Below are 16,008 nucleotides of genomic sequence, written 5' to 3' on the forward strand. Positions count from 1 at the left end.
GGCCCGCTCCCGGCCGGAGTGTCCAGCACCCACCTCGGGGAGCACGGCGTTGAGGCGGTACAGCCAGCCCTCCACGGTGGCCACCATGTCCCTGGGCTGGGCTTCCTTGGCCTTCCGGGCCAGCTCCTGCAGAAGGAGGCTGCGGAGCTGCCACCTCTTCTTGTCCAGGTCGGTTGCTTTGGGCTGATCAGTCATGCAGGGCAGTGGGCGCCTGTGGCCAGGACCGGGAGGGTGGGGGCTGAGTCTCTCTCCATGTCCCTTGCTCACCATCCCGCCCGGCCTCAGTGCCCTTCCTAGACCCAAGATCCTGCCCCGCGCCTGCTGGCCTGACCCGGGGAGCCCTGCCCACCCTCCTTAGGAAGCCCACTCACTGCGGTCCTGGCCCCTGGGTCCTCATCCTTCCCCTTCCCATCCTCCCAGCCCCTGCAGTGTGCCAGGCTCGTGCTCAGGACCTCCTCGTGGACAGAGGTGTGAGCTGTGAGACAGGGGCCAACCAAACCCGGGCGGGAGTGGGGAGGATCCATGTGGGCTGCCGGGCCAGGAGGAGCCTTACAATGGCTCTTCCAGAACAGGCAGGACCCCAAAGAGGGCCTTGTGGATAGAAGGAGCGGCAGGGGAAAAGGTACGGGCCGGGACTGTGCAGGGCTTGTCTGGACAACGGGGAGGCTGGTTTGGGAAGAGCCCCAGGCATGGGTGTGGGGGGAACAGTGATGGGTGGGGAGGTCAGGGCCATTTTGGGGGTCCCTGAATGGGAGAGAGGCAGCTCTGTGGTTTGGGGAGAGATCTGCGCAGATCTCATATTTCCTGTGGAGGCAGGGGTGCGGAAGGGTGGCGGTGAGGGCTGTTCTGTAGGGTCCTGTCTGCACCCCAGACCCTGTGTGAGCCTGGTCTGGCTCAGCCCCTGCCCCGGGTGAGGTGCCCACCGCCCCTACTTGCAGTCCTCCATCAGCTCCCTCAGCAGTTTCTCCCACTGGAGGAGCAGAGCCGGGTCCCTTGGATTCCTCATGGATTTCAGGGTGTCCAGATTGGCTTTCTGCCCAGCAGGAGAGAAGTGGCAAGTGAGCATGGGGCTCCCTCAGGACAGGCTGCAGGGCTGATTGGCCCAAGATGGTTTCAGCCAGGACTTGGGGATATTTGAGGGGTAACCTGGGGATGTCAGTCCGAAGCTGTCACACGCCCTTGCAAGGCTAGGATTCCCACCCACCCTCCCAATGGGTGGCGGGAAGGAGCCAGGACAGCGTGGGACGGTGAAGAGGTTACAGGGCCCTGACACTGGGCTCCCCTTCTATCAGTGCGAGAAAGTCATATCTGAGGCGGGGGCACCAGGTGGCTCTCCTGCCTAAAACTGCTCTGCGGCTTCCTTCCTTAACAGTCATGAAGACCTTTTGTGATCGGACCCTTCCCAGCTTCCCTGGCCTTATTTCCACCTCACCTCCAGGCCCCCACCACCCCCGAACTTCCTATCACCATGGCTCTGCCTGTCGTTCCCTTCTCTACCCCCAGCAAGACTCTGCTCCAATGTCATCTCCTTTTTGAACACCTCCTCTGACTCTCCTCTCTTCATCTCCCCCACCCCAATCTCTCTGCCCCCATGGTTCTCCTGCAGCTCCACCGCAGCCCTACTGCACTGCGTACCGCCTATTTGCATATCCGACTTCCCTGCTGGCGAAGACTGTGTCTACCCATCGTTGTGTCTTCAGTGCCTGTGTCTGGCACGTCTGTCTCAATTGGTGTGGAGTGCATGAGAGAGCCGAGTGACCGGGTTCCTAAGACTGCGATTCATTTTCCCAAGTCTCCCATCAATGACCCGGGGCCTTCCCTGTACCGCCACCCCATCCCCCATCCCCACACCACTCACCAGGCGGTCCCGAGTGAACTGGAGGAGGTTGAGGCAGTTCATGCGGAAGCTGACGTCCTCCCAGTAGGAGGTCACGGCCACGACGGGCTTGGTGTTGTACCAGGGCACATAATGGTAGATGTTCCCTGAGACACAGAGACACGAGCAGGGGGTGGGGGCTGGAGGTCTGAGGGACAGTGTTCCCTCACTGTGTCCCCTCAGAGGACCTTTCGTGGGCTACTTCATTCCTCTAGGATCTGCTAAGCATCCTTACTAGACTCCTCCTACTGGAAGGTGGGCTGCAGGCCAGTCCAGGATGGACGCGCTTTGATGAGCACAGCCGGCTGGCCGGAGCGTTCACTGTGCTCAGTGTCACACAGCCTTACGGAGTCCCCAGTTTATAGGTGGGAAAACCCAGGCTAGTGATGGGAAGCAGTTTCCCTGTGGTGGCACAACCAGGTGGTATAAAGCAGGCATTCAGTTCCAGAGCCCGTGCCCCTAACTCAGGCAAGATGCCAAGGCCAGGGGCCTGCCCTGAGGTAGGGTCTTCCTTCTGGGTGGTGGGTAGGCACATGAGGAGTGGGTCCTGTGTTCGGGAGCCCCAGGGTTTGGTTGGCATGGGCAGACATCTGACATGAAGGGCCTGCCGTGCAGAGGAGGGGGGTAGAGGAGTAAGCATGGACACAGCCAGTGATGGGCTTGGCAGGCTGGGTCTCCTGGCCATGATCCTTATTGAAAAGAGCGGGGGACTTCCCTGGTGGTGCAGTGGTTAAGAATCCGCTTGCCAATGCAGGGGACATGGGTTCGAGCCCTGGCCCGGGAAGATCCCACATGCCGCGGAGAAGCTAAGCCCGTGCACCATAGCTACTGAGCCTGTGCTCTAGAGCCCGTGCTCCGAAACAAGAGAAGCCACCGCAATGAGAAGCCCGCGCACCTCAACGAAGACCCATCGCAGCCAAAAAATAAAATAATAAATAAATTTATTTAAAAAAAGAAAAGAGGGGGGAAAAGCTAGGTGAAGCATAAAGGAATCTCTCTCTTTTTTTTTTTTGGCCGCACTGTGTGGCTTGCGGGATTTTTGTTCCCCGACCAGGGATCGAACCTGGTCCCATGAAAGTGAAAGCGTGGAGTCCTAACCACTGGACCACCAGGGAATTCCCAAGGGATTCTTTTTATGAGATGTATTGCTGGGTTGACACAAAAGCAAGAAATCCACAGAAACCAAAAATAAAGTAAAAGCAGAAAGTTTGTGAGGCAAGCGGAAGCAAAGCGGACTTTTGTCCTCTGAGTTTCTGGCAAATCTTGGAGAACCGGTTCTTTTTGACAACTGCCAGGGCCCAGGAGAGAGAGCCGAACACTGCCCGGGGTGGGCAATCTAACAGGACACCCCATGTGACATGGGTGGAATTGCATCCCCTGTAAAACTATGTTGAAGTCCCAATCCCTGCTACCTTTGCATGTGACCTTATTTGGAAATAGGGTCATTGCAGCTGTAATTAGGTAAAACGAGATCGTACTGGAGTAGGTTGGACCCTTAACCCATAAGGACTGGTGTCCTTATAAGCAGAGGAGAGGGACAGAGAGATGACAGGCCTGTAGAGACACAGAGACAGAGGCAGAACGCCATGTGGAGATGGAGGCAGAGATGCAATGATATATCTACAAGCCAAGGAGCACCGAAGATGGCAGGCAACACGTAGGAGCTGGGAGAGAGGCGTGGAAGAGATTCTCCCCCGGGTCCATCAGAAGGAATCAACCCACCAACACCTTGATTTCAGACTTCTAGCCTCCAGAACTGTGAGAGAACTCATTCGTGTTATAAGCCGCCCAATTTGCAGTACATTCTGATGGCAGCCCGAGCAAACTAGTCTGCTATGCAGAGCTGGCACTGCAAACCCTAAACCCTCATTCAGTGAGAAAGAATCCACCACACGGAAGAAGACAGTAAGGAAACTCGCCCATCTCCAGCGTGGCTCCGGGTAGAGGGGCAGGAATTTTCCTGAAAATTTGTAACCACAAGTGGGGCCTCATGCAGGTTGCATTCTTCACTCATGCCACCTGCACGGTCCAGAGAAAACTTGACGCAGTCTCTGGTTGGCAGTGCCCCGGGTAACTAGAGGAGGCAAAGACAAATCCTCACTGGAGCATGAAATTTGGGTCAAGTCCCAAAGGATTCCCACAGATAAAGTTCCAAGAAAACGAGCAGCTAAGAAGCAATATACATACCCTCTACCCCAGCAATTCTGCTCCTACGTATACAACCAACAGAAAGGCATAGAACAGCATTATCAAGAGAAAAATGTTCACAGTAGCACTACTCATAACGGTCCAAAATCTCCTTCAGCAGTAGAAGGCATAAATAAATTACGGTATTTGCACAATGGAATACTATACAGCCATGAGAATAAACGAGCCACAACTACACCCAACAGCATCTAGGTTTGTGAATGCATTTCACAAATAAAATGATGAGCAAAAGAAGCCAGGCACAAAACAATACATACTATATGATTTCTTTTATATAAAGTTAAAAACCAGACAAAACCAACTGGCAGTTAGGAGAGGGATAGCAGCCCTTGGCAGAGGGGGGCTGAGGGCTCAAGGGGCCTCTGGGATGTCGGGACTTGGTTTCGTGGTCTGAATGTTATGTGGGTATGTTTGCCTTGCGGTAATTCATTGAGCTGGACGCTTTGGTTTGTGTACTCCTCCATAGATGTGTTATACTTGAATCGAAAGTTTACTCAAGGGCTTCCCTGGTGGCGCAATGGTTGGGAGTCCGCCTGCCGATGCAGGGGACACGGGTTCGTGCCCTGGTCCGGGAAGATCCCACGTGCCGCGGAGCGGCTGGGCCCGTGAGCCATGGCCGCTGAGCCTGCGCATCTGGAGCCTGTGCTCCGCAACGGGAGAGGCCACAGCAGTGAGAGGCCCACGTACCGCAAAAAAAAAAAAAAAAAAAAAAAGTTTACTCAAGAATTTAAGGAAATAGTGGGAGCAAAAAAGGCAACATACATAAAATACAGTGTGTCAAATGGTGGAAAATGCTGTGGAGAAGGATGAAGTGAGGGAGAGGGAGAGGGATCTGCCAGAAGGTTTTAATAGAATGGTTGATTACCTAAGACCTCTCGTGAAAAATCTAGAAGAAATTATGCAGAATGCAGTCCAGAGAGATGAAAAACGTGGAAGAAAGATTTTTTTTAATGGTCCATATTAAATGGGCCAGATTTAATAGCTTTCTTTCTTTCTTTCTTTCCTGCGTTGTGTCTTCGTTGCTGCACACAGGCTTTCTCTAGCTGCGGTGAGCAGGGGCTACTCTTCGTTGTGGTGTGTGGGCTTCTCAGTGTGGTGGCTTCTCTTATTGTGGAGCATGGGCTCTAGGTGCATGGGCTTCAGTAGTTGTGGCACTAGGGCTCAGTAGTTGTGGCGCACGGGCTAAGTTGCTCCGTGGCATGATGGGATCTTCCTGGACCAGGGCTCGAACCTGTGTGTCCTGAGTTAGCAGGCGGATTCTTAACCACTGCGCCACCAGAGAAGTCCCAAAAGATTTTAAAATGTGCAGAACAGAATGAGAAGTTCCACGGAGGATAGAGTGAATTCGAGACAGAGCTAGGAAAGAAAAGGGGAAGAGGTAATCTTCAAAGAGAAAGTATTTTATAATTATCCAGAATCGTTGAAAAGACGCCAGTTTCAGACCCTGGCACTGAGTGAATCCCTGGAATGATAAATAAGCAGGGATCCATGACTGGGGCTCTCAGATGTGAGCGTGCCGATACGAGACAGCAATTTTCTTCTTCTACTCTTGGAGAGCATACAAAAGCAACAAGGAGAAGGAAAATAACTCCATTTTCAGCAAAACAAGGAGACAGATATAATCTGCAGGCTCAAAATACACATAAGGGCTGCCAAAGGCAACTGTGAGTGCCCTAGGAGCTGCAAGTATTGAAGGGTGGCAGAAGTCACCTGCGGGGAAGGAACAGCAAGACAGGCAGCGAGAGTCACGGCTTGATGGGAGCCGAGTGCAGAAAGTGCCGGCAAAAATCCACCCCCAGAACGAACCCAGGACTCGGACAAGGACATGTGAGCCAGCAAAACTCAGAAAACGAATAGAAAACAACCAAAAACATCACAGGAAGGAAGACCACATGAAAGGAAGCCCAAGGGACATTAGACTCTGCAGACAATCCAGTGAGAGGCACAGAAATAAGAAAAGCGACCAAAATAAGATGGAAATAAAGATCCAAAAAGGATCAGGGAGAAAATGACAGATATAGAAGAAAACCAAGGAGAATTATTAAGGTCATAAATGGAGACCCCAAAGTAGAAAACCTGAACAATGGAACAGAATATTTAAAACTATAATTTAAAAAAACTCACATGGGAAAAGGATAGTCCTTTTTACAAATGGTGCTTGAAAAATTGGATACCCATATGACAATTAATTCAAAATGAATCATAGAGCTAAATGTAAGAATTAAAACTAAAACATTTTAGAAGAAAGAATTGGAGAAAATCTTCATGATCCTGCGTTGGGCAAAGAGTTCTTAGGTATGACACGATAAAAGAAAAAAAAAATTGAACTTCAGCCAGTTGAAAATGTTTGCACTTCAAAAGACACCATTAAGGGCTTCCCTGGTGGCGCAGTGGTTGAGAGTCTGCCTGCCGATGCAGGGGACACGGGTTCGTGCCCCGGCCTGGGAAGATCCCACATGCCGCGGAGCGGCTGGGCCCGTGAGCCATGGCCGCTGAGCCTGCGCATCTGGAGCCTGTGCTCCGCCAACGGGAGAGGCCACAACAGTGAGAGGCCCGCATACAGCAAGAAAAAAAAAAAACAGGCAGACAAGGGGGATGCATGGAAAGCCCTCCATGGGTGATGAGAGGGTGAAGCTGACAAAGATGAAAGTGAGATAGTGTTCCTCTAGAGCAGTGGTTCTCAAACTTCAGCACGCATGCCAGTCACCTGGAGGGCTTGTTGAAACGCAGATTGCTGTTCTGTTTTCTGCTTCTGTAGGTGTGGGGTGAAGCCAAGAATATGCATTTCTATCAGTTGCCAGGTGACGTTGATGGGGCTGGCCTAGGGACTGCACTTCGAGAAACTTATAGTGCCCCATAGAAGTGTCCAATGAGTATACATTGGATGAAAGGATGGATGGGTGGTTCGTTGGATGACTGGGTTAGTGGATGGTGGTAGTTGAATGGATGAATGTGTGGATAAGTGGATTCAAGGATGGATGGAAGGTGGGCAGATGGTAGCCACATGGCTGGATGGGAGTGGTTCAGAGTAGCAGGAAAGAAGATGAGGTTGGGAAGCTGTGGTGTGGAATGTAGTGTAGAGAAGGACTTGAAGTCAAAACCTAGTTTCAGTTCTTGTCGTGGGTTCACCACCTACTAGCTAGCTGTGCAATGTTGGCAGGTAACTTCACCTCCCTGAAGCTCACTTTCCTCACGTCTAAATGTGGGTTAACAATGCCTATGAATGTACCGTGAGCTAATACCATTAAAAGGGCCAACACGGAGCCCGGCATGCACTGGCTGCTCTCAACTCTTTTGTTGGATCTGACTCTTACCATCATATATCACTTGGCTGTACTGTGTGGTGGAGACGAGAGGCTTGTAACTCAGGTCCGTCTTGTTTCCATAGTGACCAATGCTGACCTCGAATTGTATCGGGTCCTTAAAGTTGGGCATCATGGTACAGGAAAGGAAGATGACGCACAGTCCATACTTCTGGCGGTTCTGGTGCTTCTAAAACAATAACCCACCACATCCCCAGTGCGTAAGCCAAGGGATGAACAAGGCTATAGAGACAGGCAGGGAGGCAAGCATGAGGTGCCCAGTTTCTTTCAAAAGCTACCTTTGCTTCTATTCAGGGTGACCTAGACCATCACTGAACCCCTGCCCCCTCTCAAAATCCTGCCTTGACTCCCACTCACCTGGCTGATCAAGGGAAGTTCCTCCCAGGACTTCCGTCACCTGGCCCCCTCCACCCAGCCGGCCCTGGTTCCTCCTCTTCCTGAAATCAGGCAGGAGGGTCTGCTCCCTGGTCAGGCTAGACTCTGAGTTGGGCCACCCCCACCCCTCTCCGTTTTGCCTAAATGCCCCCCATCGGATGAGACCGAGTGTGGGCAGGGGTGCGTGGTGGAGGATGCATACACACACATCTGCTCTTGGCTTTTGTCAAACCCCGTCCTCCCACCGTGGGTCCGTCTGCTCAGGTCCTCTATCCATCATGTGAGCCCCTCTCTCATTTCCACTGTCTACGTCTGCCCTACTTATGCATTCTCCCAGTCTGCTCACTAGCTCAAGTCTCCCCCTCTTAAAAAATAACCCTCCTTCTCCCGTCTGAGCCACTATCTAGCTGTAACCTGATCTTATCTCCTTCAACTTTGCAGCCAAGTTTCTATGCACTTGCCTCTATGCACCATCTGTAACTTCTCCCTCCCGCCCACGGCAGCCTGGCTTCTCTCCTGACCCAAGGCTACTGGTGTCTTCCTAATAACCAGCACACGCTTTTGGGTCCTCAGCCCTTTTCTCCTCCACAGTCAGATCACTGCTCGCTCCTTTCTGCAACTCTCCCCTCCGGAGGCTGCCTCAGTTCTCCGCTTTGCAGACTCCCCCTCCGTCTCTCTGCAGAGTCACCCTCCTCCTCCTCCAGTCTCATAGGCTGTGCTTCCTGATGGGCTCCAGCCTCAGCCCCCTTCTCCTTTCACTCCACCTACTCCCCAGGGCAATTCCTCCAGAACCTTGGATAGATCCTTGGATGTGTGTTGATGACACATCTGGCTGTCTAGCAGCCTTGGGGACTGGTCTTCGTGGGTGTCTCACAAGCACACGTCAAAGGTGGGACTCATCATCTCCCCCAGACCTGTTCCTCCTTTGGGGAGCCCATGTTGATATATGCCCCCCACCTTCCCACCTCGCCACCTGAGGCAGAAAATGGGAGTCAGCCTCACTTCTTAGTGTCCTGTCGGTCAGTGGCTCTGATCGTTGTTTCCAGAGGGTCTCTGGCACCTGCTCCCTCCTCTCCAGTTCTCCTCCCCTGTAACTGTGTCCCCATTCCTCCTAAGTGGGTGGCCCAATTTACTCCCTTCCAGTCTATTCCTGACTCTGTTCCTCCTGCCCCTTCCTGCCTCAGTGACCCTCCTTAGCCTTCAGGAAGAAATCCAGGCTCCTTAGAACATCATTTCTCCTTAAATGGGTTACACGTCTCTTAAACTGAAGCCTTGTCTTTACTGGGTCCCCTAATCTCCTGGGATTGGCACGGCAGGAAGCCCCCATAGGGGCTTAGCAAAGACTCAGGTGGATCGACCAAACATCCTCACACATCCAAAAAGCTCGTTCCACTGCTGGCCAGGGCCTCTTGCAATGTCAGAAATGGGACCCACAGCAGACCAGGGGCAGGCAGAGGAGCTCCTTCTTCCTGTGGTTACCTCTACGCTGATCACATCTTGGGAGAGATCCTTCATCGTAGCATCTTGATGGGACTTGACGTGGGTGATTAACTCCAGGAAGACTCGACCTCGATAAGCTAAACCATCCTTAACAATGTTGGGAATAGTCTAGTGTGACAGGAAGGAAAACGGCGAGAAAAGGGATGAGAGAAAAAAAAAAACAACAACCAGGAAAGTCTCCCCTGAAACCTCTGAAGGAAGGACAGGGTTGTCCTGTAACTTCCTACCTAGGGCTGACCACAGTCCCAGGGAGGAATTCCAGAAACTCCAGTCACGGCCATGCCTGGAAACCTCTGGGCCCTGAGCCATCTTCTACACCCTTAGGTCCACTCTTCCCCTTCATGCAGTTCTACCTGCTGGCCCACCTGAAGGGCCCTGTTCCTGGTAAACCCTTCATGCTTGGAGGGGACCGTGGTACCTATTGAATTATCCCAGCCTGGCCAATCAGGACAGGCCCTGCCTCCTCAGCAACAGTGATTGGTCAAAGGGGAGCACACATGACCTAGGAAGGCCAATTAGAATGCTTCCCTGGCCTTCCCTAGTAGAGGCTTCTATGGTCCCCTTCCCAGCAGGGAGGCAAGGCTGCAGTAGGAATGAATGAGGCCCAGGAAAGAGCAGGAGAGATGAGAGATGGAGTGAGCATGGGAGAGTCTCCTAACGGCATTGAGGTCCTGGTTTCTGCAGCCCTTCCTCACTCAGATTCCTTCCCAGCCCCATTCCCTTCTTTTGCCAATTGGCTTTCTGGCATTTACCACCAGTCTTGAATAACCCAGTGCTTTTCCACATTTACCTGTGCTGTTTCTTTTGTTGCCTATGACGTTCCACCTGCCGAAACTCTTACCTGAGGTCTCATCTCAACGTCCCTTCCTCAGTGACTGCCCAGAGCACTCCATCTGTTCCTTTCTTGGGCCACAGCACATGCCCCGTATTTATATGGCCATTTACGTACAGCCTTCGAGTCCTCTACTGGAGTGTGGTGGACAGAAACCAGGGCCTGGCCCTCCCCAGGCAGTCCCCAGGCCCCGGTGCCTTACACATGGTTGGTTTTACCTCCTCTGTTCCCTAGAGCTGACATGAGAAGCTTACAGCGTCTTCCTCCTTGATCCTGAAAGGGGCCTTTTTACCCCCACGGAGAGTCAGGAAGCTGGGCCCAAAGCAGGGGAGGAAGCCAGAGTACATGCCTGCAAGGGGAGAGGGTGAGAAGGTTCCCCAGGCCCGGGGGGGGAGAGGTGCAGGAGGCGGGGCCGGGGGCTTGCTTGCCTTCTATTTCTGCTCCAGTGGACGAGATCTGGTTGAGGGACAGGCTGACCGTCCCGATCTCATCATGGCACTTGTTCCCGGGGCTGGAGAGAAACACACCCTGCAGGCTGAGCCCCTGGCCCAGCTCTGATTTCTTCCTCCCTGGCGTGTTTTCCAGTCTCCACCCAGTTGCTCACCAGTCCAAGACTCTGAACTTGATGTAGCTGGAGAGGCAGGGCAGCTGCAAGGGGCAAGCGAGAGGGGCAGTGGGTGCCTGCTCGGATGGCCTGGGCCTTGCTGAAACTGGGAGCAGGTGGAAAGTCCTGAGTCTGGGTCAAGGCCTGGCTCGGTTACCAGTGAGCCCAGTGGGACTGACCATGGGAGCTTATGGACCTTTGGCTGTGGGCCCCCCACTGCATCGGCCCTTTGCAAGGGCCTGGGAAAGGCCTTGCACTGTGTCCCATGATCATTTTGTATTCTTATTCTTAAAATGGCCCCTCATTATATAAGTTCCCTAGTGGACCTGGCTTCCCTGGTGGCACAGTGGTTAAGAATCCGCCTGCCAATGCAGGGGACATGGGTTCGAGCCCTGGTCTGGGAAGATCCCATATGCCGCAGAGCAACTAAGTCCGCAAGCCACAACTACTGAGCCCACGTGCCACAACTACTGAAGCCTGTGTGCCTACAGACGGTGCTCTGCAACAAGGGAAGCCATGAAAATGAGAAGTCCACGCACCTCAACGAAGACCCAACACAGTCAAAAATAAAAACAAATAAATAAATAAATGTATAAAATTTATTTTATAAATTTTATAAAATAAATCGGGTCCTAGTGGACCAGAGTCCACCCTACTTTGGGCTGCATGATTGCGGTCCTCACACGGCCCTTCAGTCTGGAGGCGTGTTTACCAAGCCTCATGGGGAGGCTGTAGGCCTCGAATGTCTTCCTCACATTTAACAGTTAACCTTTATTTATTTATTTTATTTTAATTTAATTTAATTTTTTTTTGGCCATGCCCTGCAGCTTGTGGGATCTTAGTTCCCCGACCAGGGATTGAACCTGGGCCCTCAGCACTGAGAGGACAGAGTCCTAACCACTGGACCGCCAAGGAATTCCCTAGCACCTAACCTTTAAACAGCGGGACATCTATCTCCTCAAAGAGTAAATCATAATAGCTGCCACTCTGGGGAGGCTTCTGTCGTCCCCAGCATGTCCTGAATGGTCTACGTGGATCACCTGAGAGACCCACCCCGCCCACAACCCCAGAAGCCAGGAGCTATGATCATTCCTATTTTCAGACAGGAACACTGTGGCACAGAGAGGCTGAGTTCCTGAAGTTCTCATGTAACATGCAGAGCCCCTACCCACTCTGGCAAGGCCTGACTGTCCCTATTTACCGAGCGGGACTGAGGCCCAGAGAGGGACTTGCTTGAGATCGCACGGTAAGGGGTAGAATCAGGATTGGAACCCAAGCTTCTGAGTCTTGCCTCTGCTCTGCCCTCAGTTATAAAAACAAAAAATCCACGTATAAAACAGAGCTGTTGGGGGTGAGGCCTGAGTGGGCCCCAAATCCTCTCAGCTGGAGCCTCTTCTCTGCTCACAGCAGTTCCTGGGGTGTGGCCTGGGGTCCTCAGTTCTCCACTCCCCTCTCCTTTTCCCCTTGCCATGGAAGCCGAGGGTCAGGGGGAGCGGGGAAAGAAAGGGCTTTCCAGCTGAGCATCTGGTTAGTAAGCTACGAGGAGATCACCCAGGTTAAGGAAGGACACTGGAAGTGGAGAGATGGGAGTCGTTGGGCATCCAGGTCTTCCAAAGTACCAAACCCTCCATATCTGAATTTATGGTGGAACCATCTGTTCATCCACCCTTGGGAAGTCTCCTCGCCTTTCCCAGTTCCTTGTCTTGATTTCCCTCCTGTCCGGGAGCCCTTGAACTGCTAACTGGCACAGACCATTTTCAGCAGCGCGCCCCCTGCAGCCTGCCTTGCTGGGGCCCTGACCAGTTGTTCTCAGATGCCACTGGCTGTGCAGTCATCCCGCCACTTCCGAGTGAGTTCACATCTGCCTGCTGCACTTCCAGAGGGCTAGTGACAATGAGGCCTGCACCCAGATCGCCCCAGCGCCGGAGACTGTGTCTTCAGGCAATGGGTGACGGTCCAGAGTGTGTTTGGACATCTTCAGACATTGGAAGCTCTCTTTCAAGGATGAAGGGGGGCCTGGCCCCCCTGACTGCACCTCCCCACTGTCTTCTGAGCCTGAAGGAAGCTAAACGTGAACGAGGACATCCAAGGCCCTGAGCATCCACAGAGCAACTAAGGATTCCAGCCATGAGCTTCATCACAGCTAGAAAAGGTGGGAGGGAGCAAGGGTGGGGGGTGGACTGGGCCCCCTCTAAAATCTCTCCCTACTTTAAGAATCTATAAAGTCACCCAAGAAGGTGGGGATTATGAGGAATGGTTAAAAATGATGACTCATAGGGACTTCCCTCGTGGCGCAGTGGGTCAGAATCCGCCTGCCAATGCAGGGGACATGTGTTTGATCCCTGGTCCGGGAAGATCCCACATGCCACGGAGCAGCTAACCCTGTGTGCCATAACTACTGAGCCTGCGCTCTAGAGCCCGTGTGCCACAACCACTGAGCCCACGTGCCACAACTACTGAAGCCCGCGTGCCTAGAGCCCGTGCTCCACAACAAGAGAAGCCACCACAATGAGAAACCCGCGCACCACAACAAAGAGTAGCCTCTGCTCGCCGCAACTAGAGAAAGCCCGTGCGCAGCAACGAAGACCCAACGCAGCCAAAAGTAAATTAAAAAAAAACAAAAAAAGATGACTCACGAGGAGGCAGAAGATTCTACGAGAAGCAGGGAGGAGGGTCCACAGAAGGGTAGCTAATTTCACGTCACACAAATGTAAGGTAGGTATAAGGAAAGCAAAACACTCCCTGGGTAGCCAGACAGATGCCACACAAAGTTCTGTACACTCTCACTTATGGGAGTGCCCAAGTTCTCTCTCACACTGCATACCCTTATTTTACACACAGCTCTTAGAAGCCTGGCGTGGAGTCAAAAAGCAATCAAGGCTCTCCCAGGGCTTGGAGAAAACTGACATCCACACCGCTGATAGGTGACTGAGAAGGACTGAAAGGCTTTAGAAATCAGACTACAGAACCCTACAGAGAAGAGCATGTTGGGGCCATTTAATGTGGGAACAAACAGCCCCACACTACATGTAGCCAGCATGCAGCTGTGTTCCTGTAGTGCCTCTAAGCCATCAATAAAGAGCTATAATTATATTCAGGGCGCATTGCCTAGAAGATAAGAAAATGCAGAATACAATTTAGAATGAGTCTTGAAAGTGAATGCTTTTTTTTTTTTTATGTAGGTGAAAGGGCACATTTAAGTTCTCTGGAAAGTTCAGTTGTAGGGTCCATTCTTTTTTTTTTGGCGGTACGCGGGCCTCTCACTGTTGTGGCCTCTCCCGTTGTGGAGCACAGGCTCCGGACGCACAGGCTCAGTGGCCATGGCTCACGGGCCCAGCCGCTCCGCGGCACGTAGGATCTTCTCGGACCGGGGCACGAACCCGCGTCCCCTGCATCGGCAGGCAGACTCTCAACCTCTGCGCCACCAGGGAAGCCGCATTTCTTTTTTTTTTTTAAACCTAGCCTCCTTGATCATTAGCTGAAATCATCTGGGTCATTTATTGGTTTCCCTTTTTTTTTTTTTTTTGGCCTCACAGCACTTGGTTGTGGGATCTTAGTTCCCCGACCAGGGATCGAATCCAGGCCCTCAGCAGTGGGAGCGTAGAGTCCTAACCACTGGACTGCCAGGAAATTCCCCCCATTCATTTCAAGTGAGGTTCTCTGTAATATGTCTTGGGCTTCCTCATGCTCCCTATCAGGCAGTGTCCCCGCCCCCTCCCGCCGTGCTTCGTGGCCCCTACCTTCCATCCACACGCCCCCACAAACACCCAAACCCCCTTCTGTTTGTGGTGCAGGAGGAAGAGGGTGGGCGTGACGGCACAGCAATACCTGAATCTGGAAGGTCAGGATCTGGTTCCATATGGGGCTCTCGGTTTGCATCTGCACGTGTGTCTTGAGCTGGGAACATCCCAAAGCAGTGTCAGTGCCAGCCTGTCCCCTCCTCCCTCCACTGGCCTCACCTCCCAGCCCTTCCGGTCCAGCCCACAGGTGAACCTGTCTGCAGCACAGGGCTGGTCATGGGAATCCCTGGTCCAAAGACACTTTGACAACTTCTCATGCGCTACAACTCTGGTCCTTTGAGTAGCTACCTAGATCCAGACTCCTTCATATTTTCCCTTAAATCAGCTTTCAACTAACTTTTAAATAGATACAGGGTTACTAACTTTATTATATCAGTGCAAACACATAGATTTTGTTAGATAAACTCTAAGATCCCAATAAAAAGTCAGCAATAACAATGCTGATGGTATCCCCCTTTCTAAAACATCACTTGACTTCATTTTTAAACCTAGCCTTACTCTAAGCAACCGTGTCAGTGAAACCAAGGGTTAGTTGAACTGCTTAAACTTTTTCATACACTCTAAGAAAAACACAGAAATACTAAAATTTTTGAAAAAATGTATGCCTCTACCACCCAACAGTATCTCACCTACTTCCAGGGTTCCTAAACCACTCATTGGGAAATAAATACTCAGTGTAGTGGCTTCAAACTATGTCCACACCTCCCTTTGATACTCTCCCCTTCAAAAGGCGGACACTAACCTCCCTCCCCTCACATATGGGCTGGATTTAATGACTTCTTCTAATAGGTAGAATATGGTGGAAATGATGGTTGATGAATTCTGAAACAAATCTAACCCAGCATTCCCCAGATTTGAACATGCGATCTTTTTTTTGCACATAACATCCATCAACACCCTTTGGAAAATGCTACCGTATGTTCATAGAGGTTCATGGAATGTCAGCAACTCTCTTGCCCAGAACCTTCAACTTCTAGATGAAGAAACTGAGGTCCAAAGCGGACAGTGACAGTTTCAATGTTGTGCATTTGCGGGCATGTTGTTTCATCCACTTGTCCACTCATCCGTGCATTTGGGTGTTTGGTTTTCGGTGGGCATCTTCTCTATGCAGGGCACTGGGCACAGCTCTGGGATACAGGCTGACTAAGCCATGGCCTCCACCTTCACAGAGGCCCGGGTCCAGTGGGATCATATCACCCATAAATGGAAGAACTGGGATACAACACCTGGGGTCCTGGCCACTTTTCCTCCACACCATTTTTTTTTAGGTGCCAATTTCTCTAAGTCTCAGACCATTTTTACACTTACCTTTTCCCCAATTAGTTCCACCTCCAACATAGGACTCACTGAGTGGTGTTTCTCTAAGAGCAAAGAAGTTAAAAGATTTCTGAGATAGCAGCATTTTTTTTTTTTCAGGAGAAGGAAATGGAGAAGTGATAGAACAACTTAAAACCCTCCCCCATAATTTGGTTTGGTGCCGCCTGGGCAGA

The 16,008-nt window shown here is 51.8% G+C and overlaps 1 protein-coding gene across 1 annotated transcript in view; it reads right to left on the reverse strand.

Annotated features, from left to right (window-relative positions):
* Positions 1–16,008, reverse strand: part of FER1L5 (fer-1 like family member 5) — a 48,537-nt gene that overhangs the window by 16,517 nt on the left and 16,012 nt on the right. Inside the window, exons 13-22 of the mRNA XM_079941686.1 lie at positions 15,827–15,879; positions 14,547–14,615; positions 10,719–10,762; positions 10,543–10,625; positions 10,369–10,463; positions 9,262–9,390; positions 7,399–7,576; positions 1,859–1,983; positions 933–1,033; positions 34–211 (exon numbers count right to left, since the gene is read on the reverse strand). Of these exons, the coding sequence (XP_079797812.1) occupies positions 34–211; positions 933–1,033; positions 1,859–1,983; positions 7,399–7,576; positions 9,262–9,390; positions 10,369–10,463; positions 10,543–10,625; positions 10,719–10,762; positions 14,547–14,615; positions 15,827–15,879 (1,055 nt within the window). The remainder of the gene's footprint in view (positions 1–33; positions 212–932; positions 1,034–1,858; positions 1,984–7,398; positions 7,577–9,261; positions 9,391–10,368; positions 10,464–10,542; positions 10,626–10,718; positions 10,763–14,546; positions 14,616–15,826; positions 15,880–16,008) is intronic.

The sequence above is a fragment of the Stenella coeruleoalba genome (genome assembly GCF_951394435.1).
Source record: "Stenella coeruleoalba genome assembly, chromosome: 13".
NCBI lineage: Eukaryota > Metazoa > Chordata > Mammalia > Artiodactyla > Delphinidae > Stenella > Stenella coeruleoalba.